Here is a 21,399-nt window from a genome sequence, read left to right as displayed (position 1 = left end):
CACATATATCAGTGGAACAGAACAGAGAGCCCAGACACTTATAGTCAATTAATGTACGACAAAGGAGGCAAGAAAATACAATGGAGAAAAGATAGTCTCCAACAAGTGGTGCTGATAAAACAGGACAGCTACGTGTAAAATAATGAAATTAGACCATTTTCTCACACTATATACAAAAATAAACCCCAAATTGATTAACGACTGGAAACCATAAAACTCCTAGATGAAAACATAAGCAGAATACTCTTTGACATAAATCTTAGCAGTAATTTTTTTGATCTGTCTCCTAAGGCAAAGGAAACAAAAACAAAAATAAACAAATGGGACCTAATTAAATGTAAAAGCTTTTGCACAGCGAAGGAAACCACTGACAAAATGAAAAAATGACCTGCTGAATAGGAGAAAATATTTGCAAATGATATGACAGATAAGGGGTTAAATCCAAAATATATAAATAGCTCATACAACTCAATATGAAAAAAACAAACCACCCAATTTAAAAATGGGCTGAAGACCTAAATAGACTTTTTTTCAAAGATGTACAGATGGCCAACAGGCATATGAAAAGATGCTCAAAATCACTAATCATCAGAGAAATGCAAATCAAAACCACAATGAGATATCACCTCATACCTGTAAGAATGGCTATCCAAAAAAAGACCACAAATAACAAATGCTGGCAAGGATGTGGAGAAAAAGGAACCATCATACACAGTTGGTGGGAATGTAAATTGGTGTAGCCACCATGGAAAACAGTATGGAGGTTCCTCAAAAAAATAAAAACAGAACTACCATGTGATCCAGCAATTCCTCTCCTAGGTATATATCTGGAAAAAATGAAAACACTAATTTGATGTAAAAGATACATGCACCCCCAATGTTCATAGCAGCATTACTTATAATCAGCAAGATATGGAAGCGACCTAAGTGTCCATCAACAGATGAATGGATAAAGAAGATGCATTATACATATATACAATGGAATACTACTCAGCCATTAAAAAGAATGAAATTTTGCCACCTGCAACAACATGGAGGGATCTGGAGGGTATTATGATTAGTGAAATAAGTCAGAGAAAGACAAATACTGTATATTATCACTTATATGTGGAATCCAAAAAATAAAACAAATAGACTCACAGATATAGAGAATAAACTAGTGGTTACCATTGGAGAGAGGGGAAGGATAGGGGAGGGGGAGGGGCAAGATAGGGTTAAGGGAGTAAGAGCAACAAAATACTATGTATAAAATAAGCTACAAGGATATATTGTATGGCACAGGGGATATAGCCAATATTTTATAACAACTTTAAATCAACTATAATCTATAAAAATATTGAATCAATATGTTTTATACTTGAAACTAATGTAATATTGTATATCAACTATACTTCAATATAGATAGATAGATAAAGTGGAGATAATAATTTTTTTTTTTTTAAAAAGAAGCTCGGACCAACAGCATCCTGTCAGGGGCTGGAAAGGGATCCTCGTAGGGAGGTACCCTGGGAACCAACTGGTAGAACATAGCTCAACAGCATCCTACCTAGGACCTCTCAGAGCCTCTGTGTGCTCACAGGAGTGGGAAAGTTGAGAGGAGAATGCAGGATGCAGAGTTTCCAATACTTACTTGGTCTCCGAGCCTACTTGTCTTTTTAAAGAAAACAAACTTTCTCCTTTTAATAACACAAACAAAATTTACAAAACAAAAGGTTTTAAAAGCTTACCAGAAGAAATGATAGTGGGGGAGAGTGCCAGGTTCCGAAGCCCCCAGACTCACATTGCCCCTCCCCAGCATATGTAACATAACTTTCACATTTGTTTTTCTTTAAAGCACTGCCATGCAAGTATGTGCTCTAAAACACCATAGTTGAGTTTTGCCTGATTTAGGATATTGTATCAGTGAACTCACAATGCATTTATCCTTTCCTGTCTGGCTTCTCTCTCACCATTATATCTGTGAGATTCATCCATTTGGGTGTCTGTAGACTGTTTCACTCTAGGACTCTCCCACGACTCACTAGTAATTGTGTGGCTGATGTGCTTTGGCTTGCTGCAAGTTGGAACATGACTAATACTAACACACAAGAGTGAGTGTGCCTGTGCACACTGCAAAGCTGTGCAAAGCTGCTGGGTCAAAGAAGCTTCAGCCTTCAGGAGAGGACACTAACCGGCTTCCCAAAGCAAGTGTGCCAGTTCCCCCTTCCATAGCAGCCTCTGAGCACTCCTGGGGCTTCCTACCCTCCATAGGTCATCCTGGAGGGTGTAATAGGATCTTAAAATGATTTTGCATTTGCTTTATTGTGGTAAATACACTCAACAGGAGATCTACTCCCTTAACAGTTGAAGTACACAATACAGTATTGTTTTCTATAGGTGCAATGTTGTACGGCAGATCTCTAAAACGCATTCATCTTGCCTAACTGAAACTTTATACCCATTGAACAGCAACTCCCCATATGTGCCCCCCGCCAGGATCTGCCAACCACCCTTGTACTCCCGGCTTCAATGAGTTTGACTACTCTACATACCTCATACTAAGTGGACTCGTACAGTATTTGTCTTTTGTGATTGGCTTACTTCGCTTAGCGTAACGTCCTCCAGGTTCACCCATGTAGTCACAAATGGCAGGATCTCCTTTTCTAATGCTTAATAATATTCCATTGTAAGTAAATACCACATTTTCTTTATCCATTTGTATGGTCAGGCCACTAACGATGGCTGTTCTCTTGCTCTCTGCACATCCCCTGCCTGACCAGTGCCTGCTTCACCTACACCCTACTCACATGACTGACCTTCCGACATACTTGCCCCAGGCCCCAGCTAGTGACAGGTTATCAAACAGTGGTGAGGGGCGTACCCCTCTGTTGGTTTCCCTAGTAACAAATAAGCCAACCTGATATAATTTCCCCTTTAACTGGCAATCCCTTTCCCCCTAGGAGCAAAGGCTGCCACCATGTCCTGCCCACCATGTGCCACACACGGTAGGGTGCTGCTTCCAGGACCTTGCTTCAGACATGTAAGCTCCCCCATCAATTAAATCACTGATGTCTCTGTTACTGACTCTGGGCTCTTTCTTTGGTCTTAAAGCTGGGAAAGTGCAGGCCTTGTAGCCCTCCAGGGTGCAGCCCAACACCATTCATCTACTGACTGACATTTAGGTTGTTTCCATATTTTGGCTATTGTGAATAATACCGGAATGAACATGGGGGGGTGTGCAGATTTCTCTTCAAGATAGTGATTTTACTTGCTTTGGACAAATACCCAGAAGTGGGACTGCTGAATCATACGGTAGTTCTGTTTTCTCTTTTTGAGGAACCTCCATATTGTTTTCCACAGCGTCCGCACCATTTTACATTCCCACCAATAGTGCACAGGGTTCCCATTTATCCACATCCTTGCCAATGCTTTTCTTTCTTTCTTTTTTTTTCTTTTATAATAGCCATCCTGACAGGTGGTGAGGTGGTACGTCATTGTGGTTTTTATTTGCATTTTCCTGATAACTAATTAAATTGAGCACCTTTTCTTATCTTTATCTGGTTATCCTCTATAACAACATACCTGTCCTAGCCCCTTGCCTATTCTATTGAGTTATCATTCTTTTCCTTTTTCTTGTAATAGTTCTTTAGGTATGCTGGATGAGAACCAGCTTTTGTTGGTTATAAACATTGTAAATATCTTCTCTCGCTCTGTAATTTGCCTATTTGCTCAATTCGTGGTGTCTTTTGATGAACAATAGTTCCTAATTTTAATGTAGTCAAATTTAACCAAATTTTAGCCAGTCTTTCCTTTAGATTTTTTTGGTGAATTTTATTATGTCTACACTGGAGTCATAAAGATATTATAGTCTCTTATATTACTTTGACATTCACAATCTACTTGTAATGAGTTTGGTTTATGGTATCAGTTTAGAAACAAGAATGGTTTTCCCCCATATGGACAGCCTATTGTCCTCTTTTTTTAAGACCATCCTGTCCCCATCGTTTAGCAGTTAGACTTTTCTTGTCAACAGAGATGTGGGCTTGCATCTGGGCTGTTTTACTCCATTGTTCAATTTGTCTGTCCTTGTACCAGTATCATTTCACGGCTGTAGGTTTACGTAATTGGTCATGGCATTCAATAGAACAGTGTCCTTCCCCTAGAGAGTGTTTTGGTTTTTTCCGGCCTGTGTATTTCCACAAATACTGTATATTCAGCTTATCGATGCCCATTAAACTACTGTTAGAATTTTAACATGGAGATTGGGGAGAGTGGTGAGCCTGGAAAGGGCATGAAAGCTCCACGCCCTTTCCCAATGCCTTGCCTTACATATCTCTTCGTCTGGCTGTTGACTCATATACTTTAGTATCCTTTTATAATAAATTGGTGATCTAGTAAATAACATGTTTCTCTGAGTTCTGTGAGCAATTCTAGCAATTAATCCAACCCAAGGAAGGGGTCACAGGAACCTCTGATTTATAGCCAGTCACTCAGAAGTACAGGAAACAGCCTTGACTTATGATTGGCATCCTGACTTAAGAGGGCATCATTGGAAACTTCAGTTTGTAGCCAGTTGGTCAGATGCACAGATAACAACCTGGGCTTCTGACCTGCATCTGAAGTGGCGGGTCGCTAGTGGGACTGAGCTCCTTACCTGTGGAATCTGATTCTATCTCCAGGTAGAAAGTGTCAGAATTCAGTTGAATTCTCAGACATCTTGCTGGCATCTGAGAACTGCTCGTTGGTGTAGGGAAGTCTACACACACACACACACCACACACACACACACACACACACAAAGTTGGAATTGGGTCCAGGGACCCATTTACAATGTCCTACTCTACACTGCACTATCGAAGACCTCCAGTAGGATACTAAAAATCAGTGGTGATAACAGGTATCTTTATATTGCTCTACATCTCAAAAAGAAAGCAACATATCACCATTAAGAATATTTGCTGTTGTTTTTTAAATAGATATCCTTTGTCAGATTAAACAAATTCACTTTTATACCTATGTTCTTATTATTTAAAGTCATTAATAGATGTTGACTTTTATTAAATGCTTTCCTCCATCTATTGAGATGATCACATGCTTCTTTAATCTGCCTCTGGCAACCACCATTCCACTCACTGGTTCTATGAGCTCGACTTTTTTTTTCCCCCAAATTCCACATACAACTGAGATCAAGAGTATTTGTCTTTCTCTGCTTGGCTTATTTTACTTAGCATAATGACCTTCATTTCATCCATGTTGTCACAAATAGCAGAATTTCCTTCTTTTCATGGCTGAATATTCCATTGTGTGTATTTGCCATGTTTTCTTTATCCATTCAACTAGTGACACTTAGATTGTTTCCACATCTTGGCTACTATGAATAATGCCGCAGTGAACATGGAGGTGCAGATATCTCTTCGAGATAGTGATTTCAGTTCCTCTGGATAAATAGCCAGAAGTGGGATTGCTGGAACATACGGCAGTTCTATTTTTAAGGTATCAGGTCTTAAGTTTAAGTCTTTAATCCATTTTAAGTTGATTTTTGTGAGTGGTGTGAGATAGGGGTCCAATTTCATTTTTCTGTATTTGGATATCCGGTTTTCTCAGAATGATTTATTGAAGAGACTACCCTTTCCCTCACTGTGTATACGTGGTGCCCTTGTCATAGATTAGTTGACCATATATGCTTGGGTATACTTCCGGGCTCTCTATTCTGTTCCACTGGTCTCTGTTTATTTTTTATGCTAATACCATATACTGTTTTGATTACTACAGCTTTGTAATATAGTTTGAAATCAGGAAATGATATACTTTGCTCTTTCTCAAAATTGCTTTGGCTATTTGGCTTCTTTTGTGATTCCATATGAATTCTACAATTTTTTTTCTATTTCTGTGAAAAATGCCATTGGAATTTTGATGGGGATTGCACTGAATCTGCAGATGGCTTTGGGTAGTATACACATTTAATTCTTCCAATCAAAGAACATGAGATACGGTTCCATTTATTTCAATCTCTTTCATCAATGTCTCATAGTTTTCAGTGCACAGGGCTTTTATCTCCTGGTGAAATTTAACCCTGAGTATGATGCTATTATAAATGGGACTACTTTCTTAATTTATCTTTCAGATAGTTTGTTATTAGTTTATAGAAATAAAAGTGATTTTTGCATATTGATTTTATATTCTGCAACTTCACTGAGTTTATTCGTTCTAACAGTTTTTTGATGGAGTCTTTAAGGTTTTCTATATATTAGATTATGCCATCTGCAAACAGATACAATTTTACTTCTTCCTTTCTGATTGGGATGCCTTTTATTTCTTTTTCTTGCCTAACTGCTCTGGCGAGGGCTTCCAGGATGATGTTGAATAGAAGTAATGAGAGTGTGCATCCTTGTCTTGTTCCTAAACTAAGAGCAAAAGCTTTAGCTTTTCACCATTGAGTACGATGTTAGATGTGGGCTGGTTGTATATGGCCTTTATTATGTTGAAGTACATTCCTTTTACACCTTATTTGTTGAGATTTTTTTAATCATGAAAGGATGCTGAATTTTTTCAAATGCTTTTTACTGCATCTATTGAGATGATCACAAGATTTCATTTTTCATTCTGTTAATGTGTTGTATCACATTTATTGATTTGCTTATATTGAACCATCCTTGCATCTCAGGAATAAACCCCACATGATTGTGGTGTATGATTCTTTTAATGTGCTGTTGATTCAGTTTGGTAGTATTTTGTTGAGATTTTCTGCATATAGATGCAATATAGATTCATCAAGGATACTGGCCTATAATTTTCTTTTCTTGTAGTAGCCTTGTCTGGCTTTGGTATCAGGGTAATGCTGGCCTAGTAAAATTAGTTTGGAAGTGTTATCTCCTCTTCAATTTTTTTGGAAGAGTTTAAGAAGGAATGGTGTTAATTCTTCTTTAAATATTTGGTAGAATTCACCATTGAAGTTATCTGGTCCTGGACTTTTTCTTTGTTGGGAGATTTTTGATTACTGATTTACTCTCCCACTAGTTATAAGTCCATTCAGATGTTCTATTTCTTCATGATGCAGTCTTGGTAGGCTGTATGTTTCCAGGAATTTATCCATTTTTTTAGGTTATCCAATATTTTGGTGTGTAGTCGTTCACGTTATTCTCTCGTGATTCTTTGTATTTCTGTGGTATCAGCTGTAATAGCTCCTCTTTCAATTCTGATTTTATTTTCTTAGCCTAGCTAAAAGTTTACTGATTTTGTTTAACTTTTCTAAAAACTAGCTCTTAGTTTTGTTGATCTCTTCTCTATTTTTTCTAATCTCTATTTCTGCTCTGAATTTTGTTGTTTCCTTCCTTCTGCTAACTTTGGACTAAGTTTGTCCTTTTTCTAGTTCCTTGAGGTGTGAAGTTAAATTGTTTATTTGAGATCTTCCTTATTTCTTAATACAGGGTTTTATCACTATAAATTTCCTCTTAAAATTGTTTTTGCTGAATTACATAAGTTTTGATATGTTGTGTTTCCATCTTCATTTGTATCAAGATATTTTTATTTCCTTTTCTATTTCTTTCATCCATTTGTTATTCAGAAACAGGTTGCTTAATTTCCACATATTTGTGCATTTTCCAGCTTTCCTCCTGTTATTGATTTCTAGTTTCATACCACTGTGGTTGGAAAAGATAACCTGATGTGATTTCAAACTTCTTAAATTTGTTAAGACTTGTTTTGTAATCTAACAAATGATCTATCCTGGAGAATGTTCCATGTGCACTTGAGAAGAACGTGTATTTTGCTGCTGTTGGGTAGAATGTTCTGTTTACATCTGCTACAGTCCATTTGTTCTAAAGTGCCACTGAAGTCCAATATTTCCTTATGGATTTTTTTGTCTGGAAAGTCTCTCCATTATTGTAAGTGAAGTACTTAAGTCCCCTACTATTAGTGCACTGCTGTCTATTTCTGCCTGCAGAGCTGTTAATATTTGCTTAATATATGTAGTTGCTCTGATGTTGGGTACATATATTTACAATTGCTATATCCTCTTGATAAACTGATTTCTTTATCATTATATAATGACTTTCATTGTCTCTTGTCACAGATTTTGACTTACATTTTGTCTGATATAAATATAACTGCCCTGCTCTCTTTTGGTTTCCATCGGCCTGGAATATATGTTACCATCCTTCAGTTTCAGCATATGTATGCCATTAAAGTTGAAGTGAGTCTCTTGTAGACAGCATATAGTTTTGTCTTTTTTAAATTCACACCACCGCTCTATATTTTGATTAGAGAATGTAATCCATTTACATTTAAAGTAATTATTGATAAGCAAGGATTTATTATTCCATCTTCTTGTTTTCTGACTGTTTTGTAGTTCCTTTGTTCCTTTCTTCCTCTCTTTCCGCCTTCCTTTGTGATTTGATCATTTTCCGTAGTGGTACCCTTTGTTTCTTTTATCTTTTACGTATAGGTATTTACTTTGTGATTACCATGAAGCTTACAATAAAAATATAGTTATAACAGCCTATATACTTACTTTTACCAGTGAATTTTTTACTTTCTTGTGTTTTCATGAGGCAGGTACAGTGGTGATGAACTCCCTCAACTTTTGTTTGTTTGGGAAAGTATTTATTTCTCCTTCATTGCCAGTTAAAGTAGTATTCTTGGTCACCAGGGTTTTTCTTCAGCACTTGAAATATATCACTCCACACTCTCCTGCCCCACAAGGTTTCTTCTGAGAAATCTGCTAAAAGCCTTTTTGCATATAAAACAAGGGGTTTTTTTTCCCTCCTGCTGCTTTCAAAATTCTGTCTTTGATTTTTATAGCTTTATTATAACGTATCTTGGTAAAGCCTTAAGTTAAATCTATATGGGGACTTAAGAGATTCATGTACCTGGACGTACATGATCTCTTCCTAAATTTGGGAATTTCTTAAAATAAGCTTTCTGCACTTTCTCTCTCTCTTCTCCTGGGACTCCCACAATGCAAATATTACTTACTTGATGGAGCACCATAATTCACACAGTCTTTCTTCACTTTTTTTCATTCCTCTTTCTTTTTTCTTCTATGACTGGATAATTTCAAATGACCCGTCTTCAAGTTCACAGATTCTGTCTTCTGCTTGATCAAGTCTGCTGTTGATGCTCTCTACTGGATTTTTTTTTTTTTTTTAAATCTCATTAATTGTATTTCTTCAGCTCCAGAATTTCTGTTTGGGTCTTCTTATGATTTCTATTTCTCTGTTGAACTTCTCATTTTGTTTGTGTATTGTTTTCCTGATTTTGTTGTGTTGTCTACATGTGTTCTCTTGTAGCACACCAAGTTTCTTTAAAACAATAAGTTTGAATTCTATGACAATTCATAGATCTTCAATTCTTTGGGGTCAGTTACTAGAAAATTATTCTGCACCTTTTGGTGGCGTCATATTTCCTTGCTTTTTCATGTTTCTTGTAACCTTGTGTTGATATCTGTGTATCTGATGGAGCAGTCATCTCTTCTAGACCTTACAAACTGATTTTGGTGGGGAAGACATTCACATGCCAGTGGGTGCAGGGACACTGGCTGGGTTGGGTATGTTGATTCCAGGTACAGGGCAGGCCCAGCAGTGTAGTCTCTGTGAAGTTCCATCCAGCTGAGGTGAGCACTAGCAAAGATGGCAGGGGTCCTCAACTGCAGGTGGCTGCAGTGGCTGTGGAGGCTGTTGGGATCTACAGTGGTAAAAGTTTCTGGACACCTCCTGATCTCTTTTTCTCCCATGGGGATTTTGTTGCTGAGGGGATACCTTTTGGCACTGGGTCCAGCTTGTGGGCACCCTCCTAGCAGTGGTAGCACTGGTGTTTGATGTATAGGTGCCGATGGCACAGACAGAGCAGAGGTCTGGAGTGCAGGCACTCACAGAGCGATGATGGCTCCAGGTTCTGGGGTGCTGGCTAGCACACAATGGTGGTGGCTCCACTGTCTCAGGAGCATGAGTGTGAAGCTACCATGGAGCTGGTATCTGAAGCATGGGTGCAACTGCAATAGCCAGGCTTCTGGGGTCTGGGGTATGCACAGGGTTGGGGGAGGCAGCTGGCAGTCCTGGTCCCAGGGCAGCACGACAGCAGCTCCTTCCAGGGAAGGGGGAAATAAGGTGCAGCAGCATCTCCCTCCCTGGGCTGTTTTGTGGTGGTGATGGCTGTTGGTTACCTCAATGGTGAAAGCTCCCAATGGCCTCTGTGGAGTAGACAACTGGGGCCCATGCCAGCTAACACTACAGGGTCCTCTGCTGTGAAAGCTGTGGGGAGCCCACAGCTGCTATGCGGGCTGTTGAGGTCCTTAGCAGCAAAGGCTAATGGGGCCTCCACAAAGCAGGCCACTGGGGACCACGATGGCACAGGCAATGTGGCTGATACAGATACCTCAGCCTTCTTGGTTCCTTGCCATCTCCTGACATCTCATCTAAGCTGATCTCCCACAATCCTTTCTGTGCAGTTATTCTCCGTTTTTGCTCCACTGTGTTACCACAGGTCCTTAACTGGACTCCTGAGCCATCCCACAGCTGCTTCCATTTATGGATCGAAGTCCAATTGTTTTTATGGGGGGATGAATGCTGATATCTCCTACTTTGCAATCTTGCTGACGTCACTCCTCCCCCATTATCTTCTGAGGGAGGGTCTATTTCAATCTGTTTTTTTAATCTGGGCAGAATTCTCCACTCCTCACATGAACCTTTTGTTCTTTTCCTTTTTTCTCAACAATTATCACCTCTTTTCCAACATTTGAGCAAGTCCACCGTTCTCACTATCATAAACATGTTTCAGGTTTGACTATGTAGCATTCATCCCCTCCCTCATGCAAAAGCACTCTGAATTTCCTCTAGGGAACCACTGTCCAGGGATTTGCATGTAACTTGGGCACAGGTCAGTCTGTGCATTCCAGCCACCTGTCACATGATTGCTTTAGAGACAGACATTATTCCTAGTTCTGCATTGTGGAGTTAGGCCCAGAATTTCTGAATCCTTCTGAAAAGGGAGAACTCTCTTTCCTGCCTATACTTGAATCTGGAAGTCTATACACTGAGCTGTTCCAGCAATCTTGCCACCACAAAGCATAAATGTGAGAAGGTTTTTAATTACTGATTCAACTTTTTAATGTTTATAGCACTTTTCAGATTTTCTGTTTCTTCTTCTTAAGTGTGTTAAGCTATATTTCTCCAGGACAACATCCATAACAGTTTTCATATTTATTGGCATGGAGTTATACAGAATGTACTCTTATCTTTTTCTTAATGTTTGTCAGATTGTAGCAATGTCCCTCTTTTTCATTCCTGATATTGATTGTGCCTTCTCTCTTTCCTGCAGTCAGTCTCACCAGGGTCTCACCAATTTTATTTGCCACTTCAAAGAACCAGCTTTAAGCTTTGTTGACACTCTATTGTATATTTATTTTATATTTCATTAATTCAGGCATTTATCTGTTTTATTTCTTCCTTTTAATTGCATTCAATTTTCTCTTCTCTTTCTAACTTTTTACAGTGGATATACTTTGTCGATTTTTAGCCTTGTTGCCTTTCTAATATGGACATTTGAGGCAGCAAAGTTTCTGCAAAATATAGATTTAGCTGCATCCCACGTTTTGATAAGTAATATTTTCATTTGCATGATTTTCATATTATAATTCAGCATATTTTCTCAATTTCCACTATAACTTCTTCTTTGCTTCATTAGATATTATAGATGCAATTCTTAACTGTCATACATGTGGAGACTTTAGGTATCTTCTTGTTTTCAAATTCTAGCTTACTGCCAAATGTAGTTAGAGAACATGCATTGAATGATTTTGATCCTTTTTAATTTGAGATTTGCTTTGTGTCCTGCATATGGCTAATTTTAAAATATTCTTTGTGGACTTGAAAAAATGTGCATTCTTCAGCTGTTGGGTGTCCTACATATAGAAGAAGACTGCTAATTCTATTGTTGAAATCCTTTATATCCTTATTGGTTTTTGTCTTCCCATTCTAAAAGTTAAAACTCCCATGATGATTGTAGATTACTCTATTTTTTTCATTTAGTTGTGTTAATTTTTGCTTTATATATTTTGAGGCTGTGTTATTAAAAGACCTGCAAATATAGAATTACTTGATCTTCCTGGAAAGCTGAATCTTTCACCATTACTTTTTTGTCTTAAAGTCTATTTGTCTGATATAAAAAGATCTACTCTATGGGAGTTCCCTGGTGGTCCAGTGGTTAAGACTCTGCATTTCCACTGCAAGGGGCACGGGTTCAATCCCTGGTCGGGGAACTAAGATCCCACATGCCACACAGTGCCATCAAAAAAAAAAAAAGAGAAGAAAAAGAAAAGATCTATCCTAGCTTTCTTTAGGTTAGTATTAGCATGCTTTTTACTCTTCACCTTTTGTAGTCTTATGCCTTAGTTTGTTATTGGTTTGTTCTCTTTCACATTTTGACAACCTTTGATATTTATTTCATTTACATTTAATTTAATTACTCATCTATTGGGGTAAAAACTACCATCTTACTAATGACTTTCTATATTTTCATCATGTTCAATGTTGTTTTTTCTCTCCTTCTCTGCCTTTTGTTTTGTAAAAATTCTCCCCCATCCACCCATCCCCCATGAGTGTGAAAGTTATCTACTATTTTACAACTCTCACAAGGGTATTCTATAGACTACAATATACATTCTTGATTTTGACCCTCTTCCCCTACAATGCAAGAACCCAGGAGCCCTATGAGTACAATTCCCTCCCCATGAAAAATATGCCCTTATTTTCATGTATTTTAACACAACAAATATATTTCAAATCTCATAAGACATTATGTTTTTATACAGTCAACATTCCTTTAGACCTGCCAATGTGTTTATAATTCCATTACTTTTATTCCTTCCTGTATTTCTGACCTTCCATCTGGGGTCACTGTTGTTTTGCCTAAAAATATCCCCCCTGGTGTATCTTTGTTTGAAATATGCAGGTGATAAATCCCTTTAGTCTTCATTTCATATTATGTAGGATGATACCACCAGGTAGAGATTCAAGGTTTATGCTTATTTTCTTTAGCACTTTGAGGATAGCAGTATTCCTTGGTCTACTGGCAAACATTGTATCTAATGAGATGGGAGCTGTCCAAATCAGTACCTGCTCTTTCCTCTAGCATCCTTTAAATTCTTTCATCTGCCTTTTGTATTCAGTACTTTAACTATAATATATTTGTGTAGTTTTTCTCTCTCTCAGAGTTTGGAGGGCTTCTTGAATTTGTGGCTTAATGCGTTTCAATTCTCTGCATTACCTCCTAAAACTTGATTTTGTCTCATTCTTCTACTTTCTGGGACTCCAATTATACATGTTTAACTATCTCACAGTAACCCCTACATTCCTTAGCTCCTCCTTTGTTTTTCATCAGTTTTGATATCATTATTCTACTTTAAGTATTTTCTTTTAAGTTACCTTTCAGTTTGCTAATTCTCTCTCCAGCAGTGTACAAACTATCCAGTGAGGTCTTAATCTTAACTACAGTAAATTTCAGCTCCAGAATTTCCATTTGAGTTTGTTTTTCAAGGGTGAGTTTTCTGGTTTTGGTTTTTTTGGTATACTTTCCAATTCTCTGCCAAAAGTTTCATTCTAGTCATTTATTTATTTTAGCACTAAGGAAGCAGTTATCTGTCTGGTAACTCCACCATCTGGAGCCCCTGATAGTTAGCTTTCTTTGTAACTGTTGTTTGGTTTTTAACCACTATGTTGAAGTATAATTGACATGCAATGAATTGTACATATTTATAGTGTAGAGTTTGTAAGTATTGACACAGGCATATAAACAAAACTTTCACCACCATCAATATAATGTATATGTCCATCATTCTCCCAACTATTTCTTCATGAACCTTATAATCTATACCTCCTTTCCTTTCCTACCACAACCTCATTCCCAGACAACCACTCGTCTGTTTTCCATCCCTATAAATTAAATTAGCCTGCATTTTAAATTAGTCTAGCCTTTTATATAAATGCAATCATGTAGCATGCATTATTTTTTTGTTTGGCATCTTTCACCGGCATATTCTGAGAATCACCCATACTATAATGAATATCAGTTGTTCATTCCTTTTTATTGCAGAGTAGTGTTATATGGTATGGATAAATCACAATATGTTTTTCTGTTCATGTGAGCTATTGCTACGTTCCGGTTATTATAAATAAAGCTGCTATGAACATGCTGTGTAAGTGTTTGTATGGACATCTGCTTTCATTTCTCTTGGCTACGTACCAAGGAGCAGAGTAACTAGATCCTATGGCACTTGTATGTTTATTTTTAAAAGACATTACCAAATTGTTTTCCAAAGTTCTCCAGCTGTTTTCCATTTTACACAGTGTTTAAGAGTTTCAATTCCCCCACATCCTCAACAACACTTGGTCTTTTAAATTTTAGCTATTTTAATAGGTGTGTAGTGGTATCCTCTTGTGATTTTAATTTGCAGTTTCTTACTGAATAATTACCTTTTCATATACTTATTTGGCACCCACAAATCTTAGGTGAAGTGTTTGTTCAAATATTTTTGTTAGCTTGTTTATTTTCTTCTCACTGCATTTTGAGAGTTCCTCATATGATCTGGACACAAGTCCTTTATTGCATATATGGTTAAAAAATATTTTCACCTAGTCTCTGGTTTCTCTTTTCATTCCCTTGCTGTTTCTCAAAGAGTAGACATTTTGAATTTGATTAATTTACCAATTTTTTTCTTTTGCAGATCATGCTTTGGTGCTGTATCTAAGAAATCTCTATCTAACCCAAGGTCACACAAACATTCTGTGTATCCTACTATAAGTTTCATTGTTTTCAGTTTTACATTTAGGTTTATATTCCATTTTGAGTTGATTTTTGTATATAGTGTTAAGTATGGATATTCATTTTTCACATATGAATGATCAACAGTTCTAAGACTGAAAAGATTGTCCTCTGTTCACTGAATGTCCTTTGCATGTTTATAAAAAATTAAGTGTCTCTATGTGTTTGGGTCTATTTCTGGACTCTATTTTTTTCCATTGATCTATTTACTTGTATTTATACCAATACCACACAGTCTTGATCACTATGGTTTTATAATAATTCCTGAAATCAGCTAGTGTTAGCATTCCAATCTACTTCTCTTATTTCCAAATTCCAATGGCTTTTACATTTTCACAGGGTTGGCTTTTCAATTGCTAGAAAAAAACTTCTGGGATTCTTGTGGCAGCTGCATAAAATTTATTGATTAACTGAGAAAGAATTAAGTCTGTAACAATACTGTGTCTTCTGATCCATGAATAGGGTACTTCTTTAGGTTTTCTTTGGTTTCCATCCACATTGTTTTGTAGTTCTTACTGCACAGGTCTTACATATACCTTATCAGGTTTAACCCTATATAGTTCATATAGAGTTTGCTAAGGATGTTTATAGCTGTTGAATTTTGTGAAATTCCTTTTCTGCATTTACTGAGATAATCTTATGAATTGTCTCTTTCATAATTTATCAATGTGGTAAATTACATTTCTTTTCTATAGTTTTTTGGACATATGGAATACAGTTGTAATAACTGTATTAATGTGCTTGTCTGCTAATTCTAACAATTGTGTCAGCTATGGGTTCATTAGAATGAGGAATTTTTCTCATATTGTCCTGCCTGGTAATTTTGATTGGATACAGGATAATGTAAAATTTGCCTTCTTGGGTGCTGTATGAATTTGTATTCCTAGTAACATTCTTTGTTGTGGGATGCAGTTAAGCTACTGTGGCTTGATATTTTCAGATCTTGTTCTTAAGTCTAGGGCTAATTATTCTCCACAACTGAGGCAAGGCCCTTTTCAGTACTCTACCCAATGTCCCTTGAATTATAAGTCCTTCCAGCTAACTGGTAGGAACAGACATTCTGGTCCGTATGAGCTTTAGTACCATTCCCTCTAATCCTTTGGGGTGCTTCATTTCCTGGCATTGGCTAGTTTCCTCACATACACTGCTCTGCAAAATAATCAAGGGGAATCCTCTGTCAATCCACAGACTTTCCTCTTTGTGCTGCTCTCTCCTCTCCAGAACTCTACCCGGCAAACTCTTGCCCTTGGGCTTTCTCAGACTCTCAGGTCAGTCTCCTCACCACAGGTAGTCTGCTGAGCTCTACCTGGGTCCCTCCCTCCCTGCTCTGGGATGTGAAAACTTTCTCAGTGCAGTCAGCTGAAATGATCATAGAATTTTTTCAGGGATCAATGTCCTTCACTGCCTTATGTTCAAAGTCTTAAAAAACATTCATTCATATATTTTGCATGTTTTTCTAGTTGTTCTGAGGGAAAATAAATCCAGTGCCTATTATCCATCTTGGCCTAAAGTAGAAGTCTGAGGGTCTCTTTTATTGTCTGTTGTTGCTGCTGCTTTCCTTTCATGCTATCTTGCCTCATTATCTGCCTCGTTATGTATTTTTTTCAACATATGTAAAAATTTTTTTTTCACTTTTTAAATTATCATACAGTAAAATGGAGTTTTCCTTTAGGTGTAGAGTTCTGAGAACTTTAGCACCATATATCCATATAATTATTACCATAATCAATACAATTCAATCACCCCCAAAAAATGTCATTGGTTTATCCCTTTATACTCACATTCTCCCCCTACCTCTGACTCCTTGCAAACACTGATCTGTTCTCTATCTATAGCTTTTTTGAGAATGTCATTATAAATGGGATTATACAGTATGTAGCCTTTTGAGAGTGGCTTCTTGCACTCAGTAAGCCTTTGGGGTTCACTCATACTGTTGCATGTGTCAATAGTTGTTTCTTTTTCAAAGTACCATAGTTTGTCTTTCCATTCACCCACCGCAGGATATTTGGGTTGTTTCCAGTTTGGGCAATTAGGCAATTGAATTGCTATAACCACTTATTTATGTGTTTACTGAACATGAGTTTTTATTTCTCCTGGATAAATACTGAGGATTGAAATTGTTGTGTCATATACTAAGTATATCTTTTATTTTTAAAATGCCCAACTATTTTCCAGAATAGCTATACCATTTTGCATTCCCACTAACATGAGAGATCCAGTTGCTCCATATCCACACCAAAACTTAGTATTGTTAGCTTAGCCATTCTCACAAGTGCATGGTGATCCTTCACTATGGCTTTTATTTGCATTTCCCTGGTAGTCAATGACATTAATTTTTTTTAATGTGCCTAACTGCTATCCTTATGTTCTCTTTAGGGAAGTGTCTGTTCAAGTCTATTGTCCATTTTTTAGTTGAGTTCTTTGTTTCCTCACTGATGAGTTTTGAGAATTCTTTATATATTTCAGGAACAAATACTATGCTGAATATGTAATTTGCAATTATTTTCTCCCAGTCTGCAGATTGTCTTTTCATTCTCTTAACAGTGGTTTTCACAGAGCAAAAGAGTTTTATTTTGATGATGTCTGATTTATCCATTTTCTTCTTTTATGGGTTATGCTTTTGGTGTTAGATCTAAGGACTCCCTGGCTCAGATCACAAAAGTTTTTCTCCAATGTTTTTTTCTAAAAGTTATAGTTTTATATTTTATATTTGGATATACAATGAATTTTGAGTTAATTATTATATAAGATGTCAGGCATAGGTCAAGGTTTAATTATTGCATATGTATGAGCAACTAGTCCAACACCATTTATTGAAAAGACTATCCTTTCTACATAGAATTGCTTTTGCATCTTTGTCAAAAAATCAAATGGCCGTATTCCTATGGATATATTTCTGGGCTTTCTATTCTTTTCCATTTATCTATGTGTCAATCCCTTTGCCAATACTGAGCTTTCTGGATTACTGTAAGATTATAATAAGCCTTAATACTGAGTACTGTGATGCCTCCAACTTCATTCTCCTTTTTCAAAACTGCTTTAGCTATTTAAATTACCTTTGTACTTCCATATAAATTTTAGAGTCAGACTGCCTATATCTGCAAAAATTTTCCTGTTTGAATTTTTATTGGTATTGCATTAAATCTATACATCACTTTGGGAAGAACTGACATTTTTACTATGTTGAGTCTTCCAATCCATAAACACAGTATGTTTCTCCATTTATTTAGATCATCTCTAATCCATTTCGTCAGTATTTTGTAGTTTTCCCCGTACAGATTCTGTATATGTTTTGTTAAATTTATAGCTATGTGTCTTTTTTTTTTTTTGAGCCACTGTAAATAGTATTCTTTCAAAATTTTAGTTTTTAATTGTTCACTGTCAGCACAGAAATATAGTTATTTTTGTTGTTGATTATATATCCTGTGATCTTGCTAAACTCTCTTACTGGTTCTAAGAGTTGTTTGTTGTTAAGAATGCTTGTGATTTTTTCCACATAAAATCATATTAGCTGCAGAGACAGTTTTATTTCTTCCTTTTCAATCCACATGCCTTTTATTTCTGTTTCTTGCCCATCTGGAATCTAAGATTTCTAGTGTGATGTTAAATAGGAATAGAGTGGACATCTATGCCTTGATCCCAATCTCAGGGAAAACACATTTAGCTTTTCACCACTAAATATGATGTTAGCTGCCAGTTTTCTGTAGATGCCCTTTATCAGGTTGAGGATGTTCCCTTTTATCGCTAGTTTGCTGAGCATTTTTATCATAAATGGATGCTGTATTTTTGTCAAATACTTTTTCTGTATCAACTGGTATGATCATGTATCTTTCCCTTTGTAGGGAAAGGAAATTCCCATTGACATTATATGGTGAATTAATTGATTTTTGAATATTGCCTTCCCAGGATACACTCCACTTTGTTATGGCATATTACTTTTTTTATAAATTTCTAGATTTGACCTTTTGATATTTTATTGAGTTTTTTTCCCCTCTATATCCTTGAAAGATTAGCATCTGCACTCTTTTTTTGTACTGCCTTTGTGTGGTTTTGATATAAGGGTGACACTGGCTTCATAAAATTATTTGAGAAGTGTTCCTTCCTCTTCCATTTTCTGGATGAGACTGTATAGAATTGGTGTTATTTCCTTTATTAAATATTTGATAGAATTCACCAGTGAAACTATCTGGGCCTAGAAAATTCCTTTGGAAGATTTTTCAATGCAAATTCAATCTTGTTAATAGGAGTACTCAGGTTATCTATTCCACCTTGGATGAGTTTTAGTAGTTTGTGGCTTTCAGAATTAGTCTGTTTCATCTAAGTTGTCAAATTTATGTGTGTAGGTTTGTTCATAGTATTCCATGACTAGTATCCTTTTATGCAGGATCTGTAGTGGTCTCCTTTTTTATTCCTGATATTGGTATTTTGTGTCTTTTTCTTTGTCAGTCTTACAAGAAGTTAATCATTTTATTAATTTTTTTCAAAGAATCAGTTTTTGGTTTCATTGTTTTTACGATCGTTTTTGTCTCAAATTTCATTGATTTCTGCTCTTATCTTTTTCTTCTTCCTTCTGCTTGCTTTGGATTTTGTTCTAGTTTTCCTAATTTCTCAAAATGAAAGCTTGGGATACTGATTTGAGATCTCTTTCTTCCTCTAACCATTTAGTGCTATAAATTTCCCTTTAATTACTGTTTTAGCTGCATCCCACACATTTTAATATGCTGTATTTTCATTCTTGTTTAAATCAAAATGTTTTCTGATTTTCCTTGAGACTTTTTCCCACAACAATACTGGTAAGAAAGGGCAAGGGCAGAGCCCTTTCAGCACACACCTGTGCAACCCATGTGCCTCACCTGTACTGTGAAGGTAACTGGCAGGCCCAAGCCTAAGTGCCACCTTGACTTGGCTCATTTGGTGTAAAACTAGGACAGGGATACAGACAAGGACACAGCCCCACAGACTGCTCTGCGTTTTGGGGCAACAGTGCAGGGTGAGGCCCTTGCACTTTGCTGGGCACACAGCACATGCTGGCAAAACATAAGCACAGGTAAAGCCAGGCTGAGGACAATGAGGTGATGTGGAGCAATACACAGGAGACACACCTAATTATCAAGGAGGAAGGTTTGAGGGGTTCTGGCTGCTCATACCTTGGCTGGTGTCTGGCTGCAGGGAGCTCAGAGGAAGTGGGGGTGAAGATTCGGGGGCCTCTGCTGCTGGATGCTCAGCCACTGGACAGATGATAAACCACCTCTTCCCAGTGTGAAGGACTAAGAGGCAGGGCAAAAACAGCTGGTGAGAGTGAGCAGGTTTCTCCCAAGGCTGGCGTGACCCCTCCCCACCAGCACCAGACCTGCCGTATGGGGATTTGGGGAACTCCTCTCACACCAGTGGGGAGGATGTGCAACCCACTCAGGGGGTCCTCACTGTCAGAGGCTCTCACAAGTCCCCCCAGCACAGGCTTATGTCCCAGGACACCTGTGGTGCATCACTGAAGGGGTAATGCTGGCTGGGGGACCAGCAGACAGCAGTGAGTCCACACAATGCTCAGTCCCAACCCAGGCCAGACATGGCTTCTCAGACAGGGCAGCTGTCCCCAGATGGGGGCACGCTCACCACACACTCCAGCAACCCCCCGTGTGGTGGTCAAAACCCCTTACAATATGCTCATTGTGGGGCTCTTATCAAATGCCTGCTGGAAGGCAGAGAAGGGACAATGACAGATATGCCTCCTCCAAATGCATGTCTGATTGGCAGGTGTAGCCTTGAAAGGAGACATACCATTTTGCTGATACACCGGGGCATTCGCTTGGGGTTGGCGACTCTCCTGAAGGAGGTAAAGGATCAGAACTCAGCAGACTGCGTGGAACAAGAGCTTCCTTCAGAGCACAGCACTGCCTCAAATCATCTGAGGGGCCTCAGGAGCTCGGACATTTCTAACTGGACTGAAGGCGCCCACCCTCCCAGCCACCTCACCCAACACTGCATGGCCTACAGGCTCCTCCAGCAGGCGACATCACAGTGTTGTACTCACAGAGCCTGGAGCTGGGGGATAAGCAGGCCCAGACCCTCCTGGGACCTCTTACCCGGGACTTACCTCCCCAGAGCCCAGGCCACAGGTGCTGAGGTGCGGCGGGCTCACCCCAGGGTCAGAGCCATGGTCCACATCCGTGTCCTCACTGAGCATGTCCTCTGCCTTGTCCATGACGTCCTTCATCTGCTCAATGAATGTCTCCCGCTCAGCCTGCAGGATGAAGTCGTGCTCTACCTGCAACAGCACATGCAACCCTGCTGGTGGGGATGTGCCTAAGGCCACTGGCCACACTGGGTCTTCACTGATTGATTTGCTTGACTTCTACTCTGGACTAAGCCCAAGAGGGGAGACACAGCCAGGGAGCCCAGTTCTCAACATCAGGGCTGCACGGTTCAGCAAGAGAAGCCACAGCTTGAGAAGCAGGCCCTCCAGGTGATGGGCCAGTGCTGCCCACAAGTGGCAGCCACCTGCAGAGGCGGGAGGACAGGTAAGGCTGGCAACCAATATTCTCCTCAGTGGGGTTGGCAGGCATGCGCCCAAAGGACACAGGGAGACAGCCTCACAGTCCCAGGGGA

The 21,399-nt window shown here is 38.3% G+C and overlaps 1 protein-coding gene across 11 annotated transcripts in view; it reads right to left on the bottom strand.

Moving 5' to 3' along the window:
- WNK2 (WNK lysine deficient protein kinase 2) overlaps positions 1 to 21,399 on the bottom strand; it is a 148,677-nt gene that overhangs the window by 54,327 nt on the left and 72,951 nt on the right. For all 11 annotated transcript variants that reach the window (XM_068551857.1, XM_068551860.1, XM_068551861.1 and 8 more), the window contains 3 exons: positions 20,888 to 21,058; positions 20,572 to 20,617; positions 19,941 to 20,060 (listed from right to left, as the gene is read on the bottom strand). In XM_068551857.1, coding sequence (XP_068407958.1) covers positions 19,941 to 20,060; positions 20,572 to 20,617; positions 20,888 to 21,058 — 337 coding nt within the window. The remainder of the gene's footprint in view (positions 1 to 19,940; positions 20,061 to 20,571; positions 20,618 to 20,887; positions 21,059 to 21,399) is intronic.

Source organism: Eschrichtius robustus, chromosome 10 (assembly GCF_028021215.1).
Source record: "Eschrichtius robustus isolate mEscRob2 chromosome 10, mEscRob2.pri, whole genome shotgun sequence".
Lineage (NCBI taxonomy): Eukaryota > Metazoa > Chordata > Mammalia > Artiodactyla > Eschrichtiidae > Eschrichtius > Eschrichtius robustus.
Note: the sequence above shows the minus strand (reverse complement) of the source record. Positions and strands in the feature narration are given on the sequence as shown.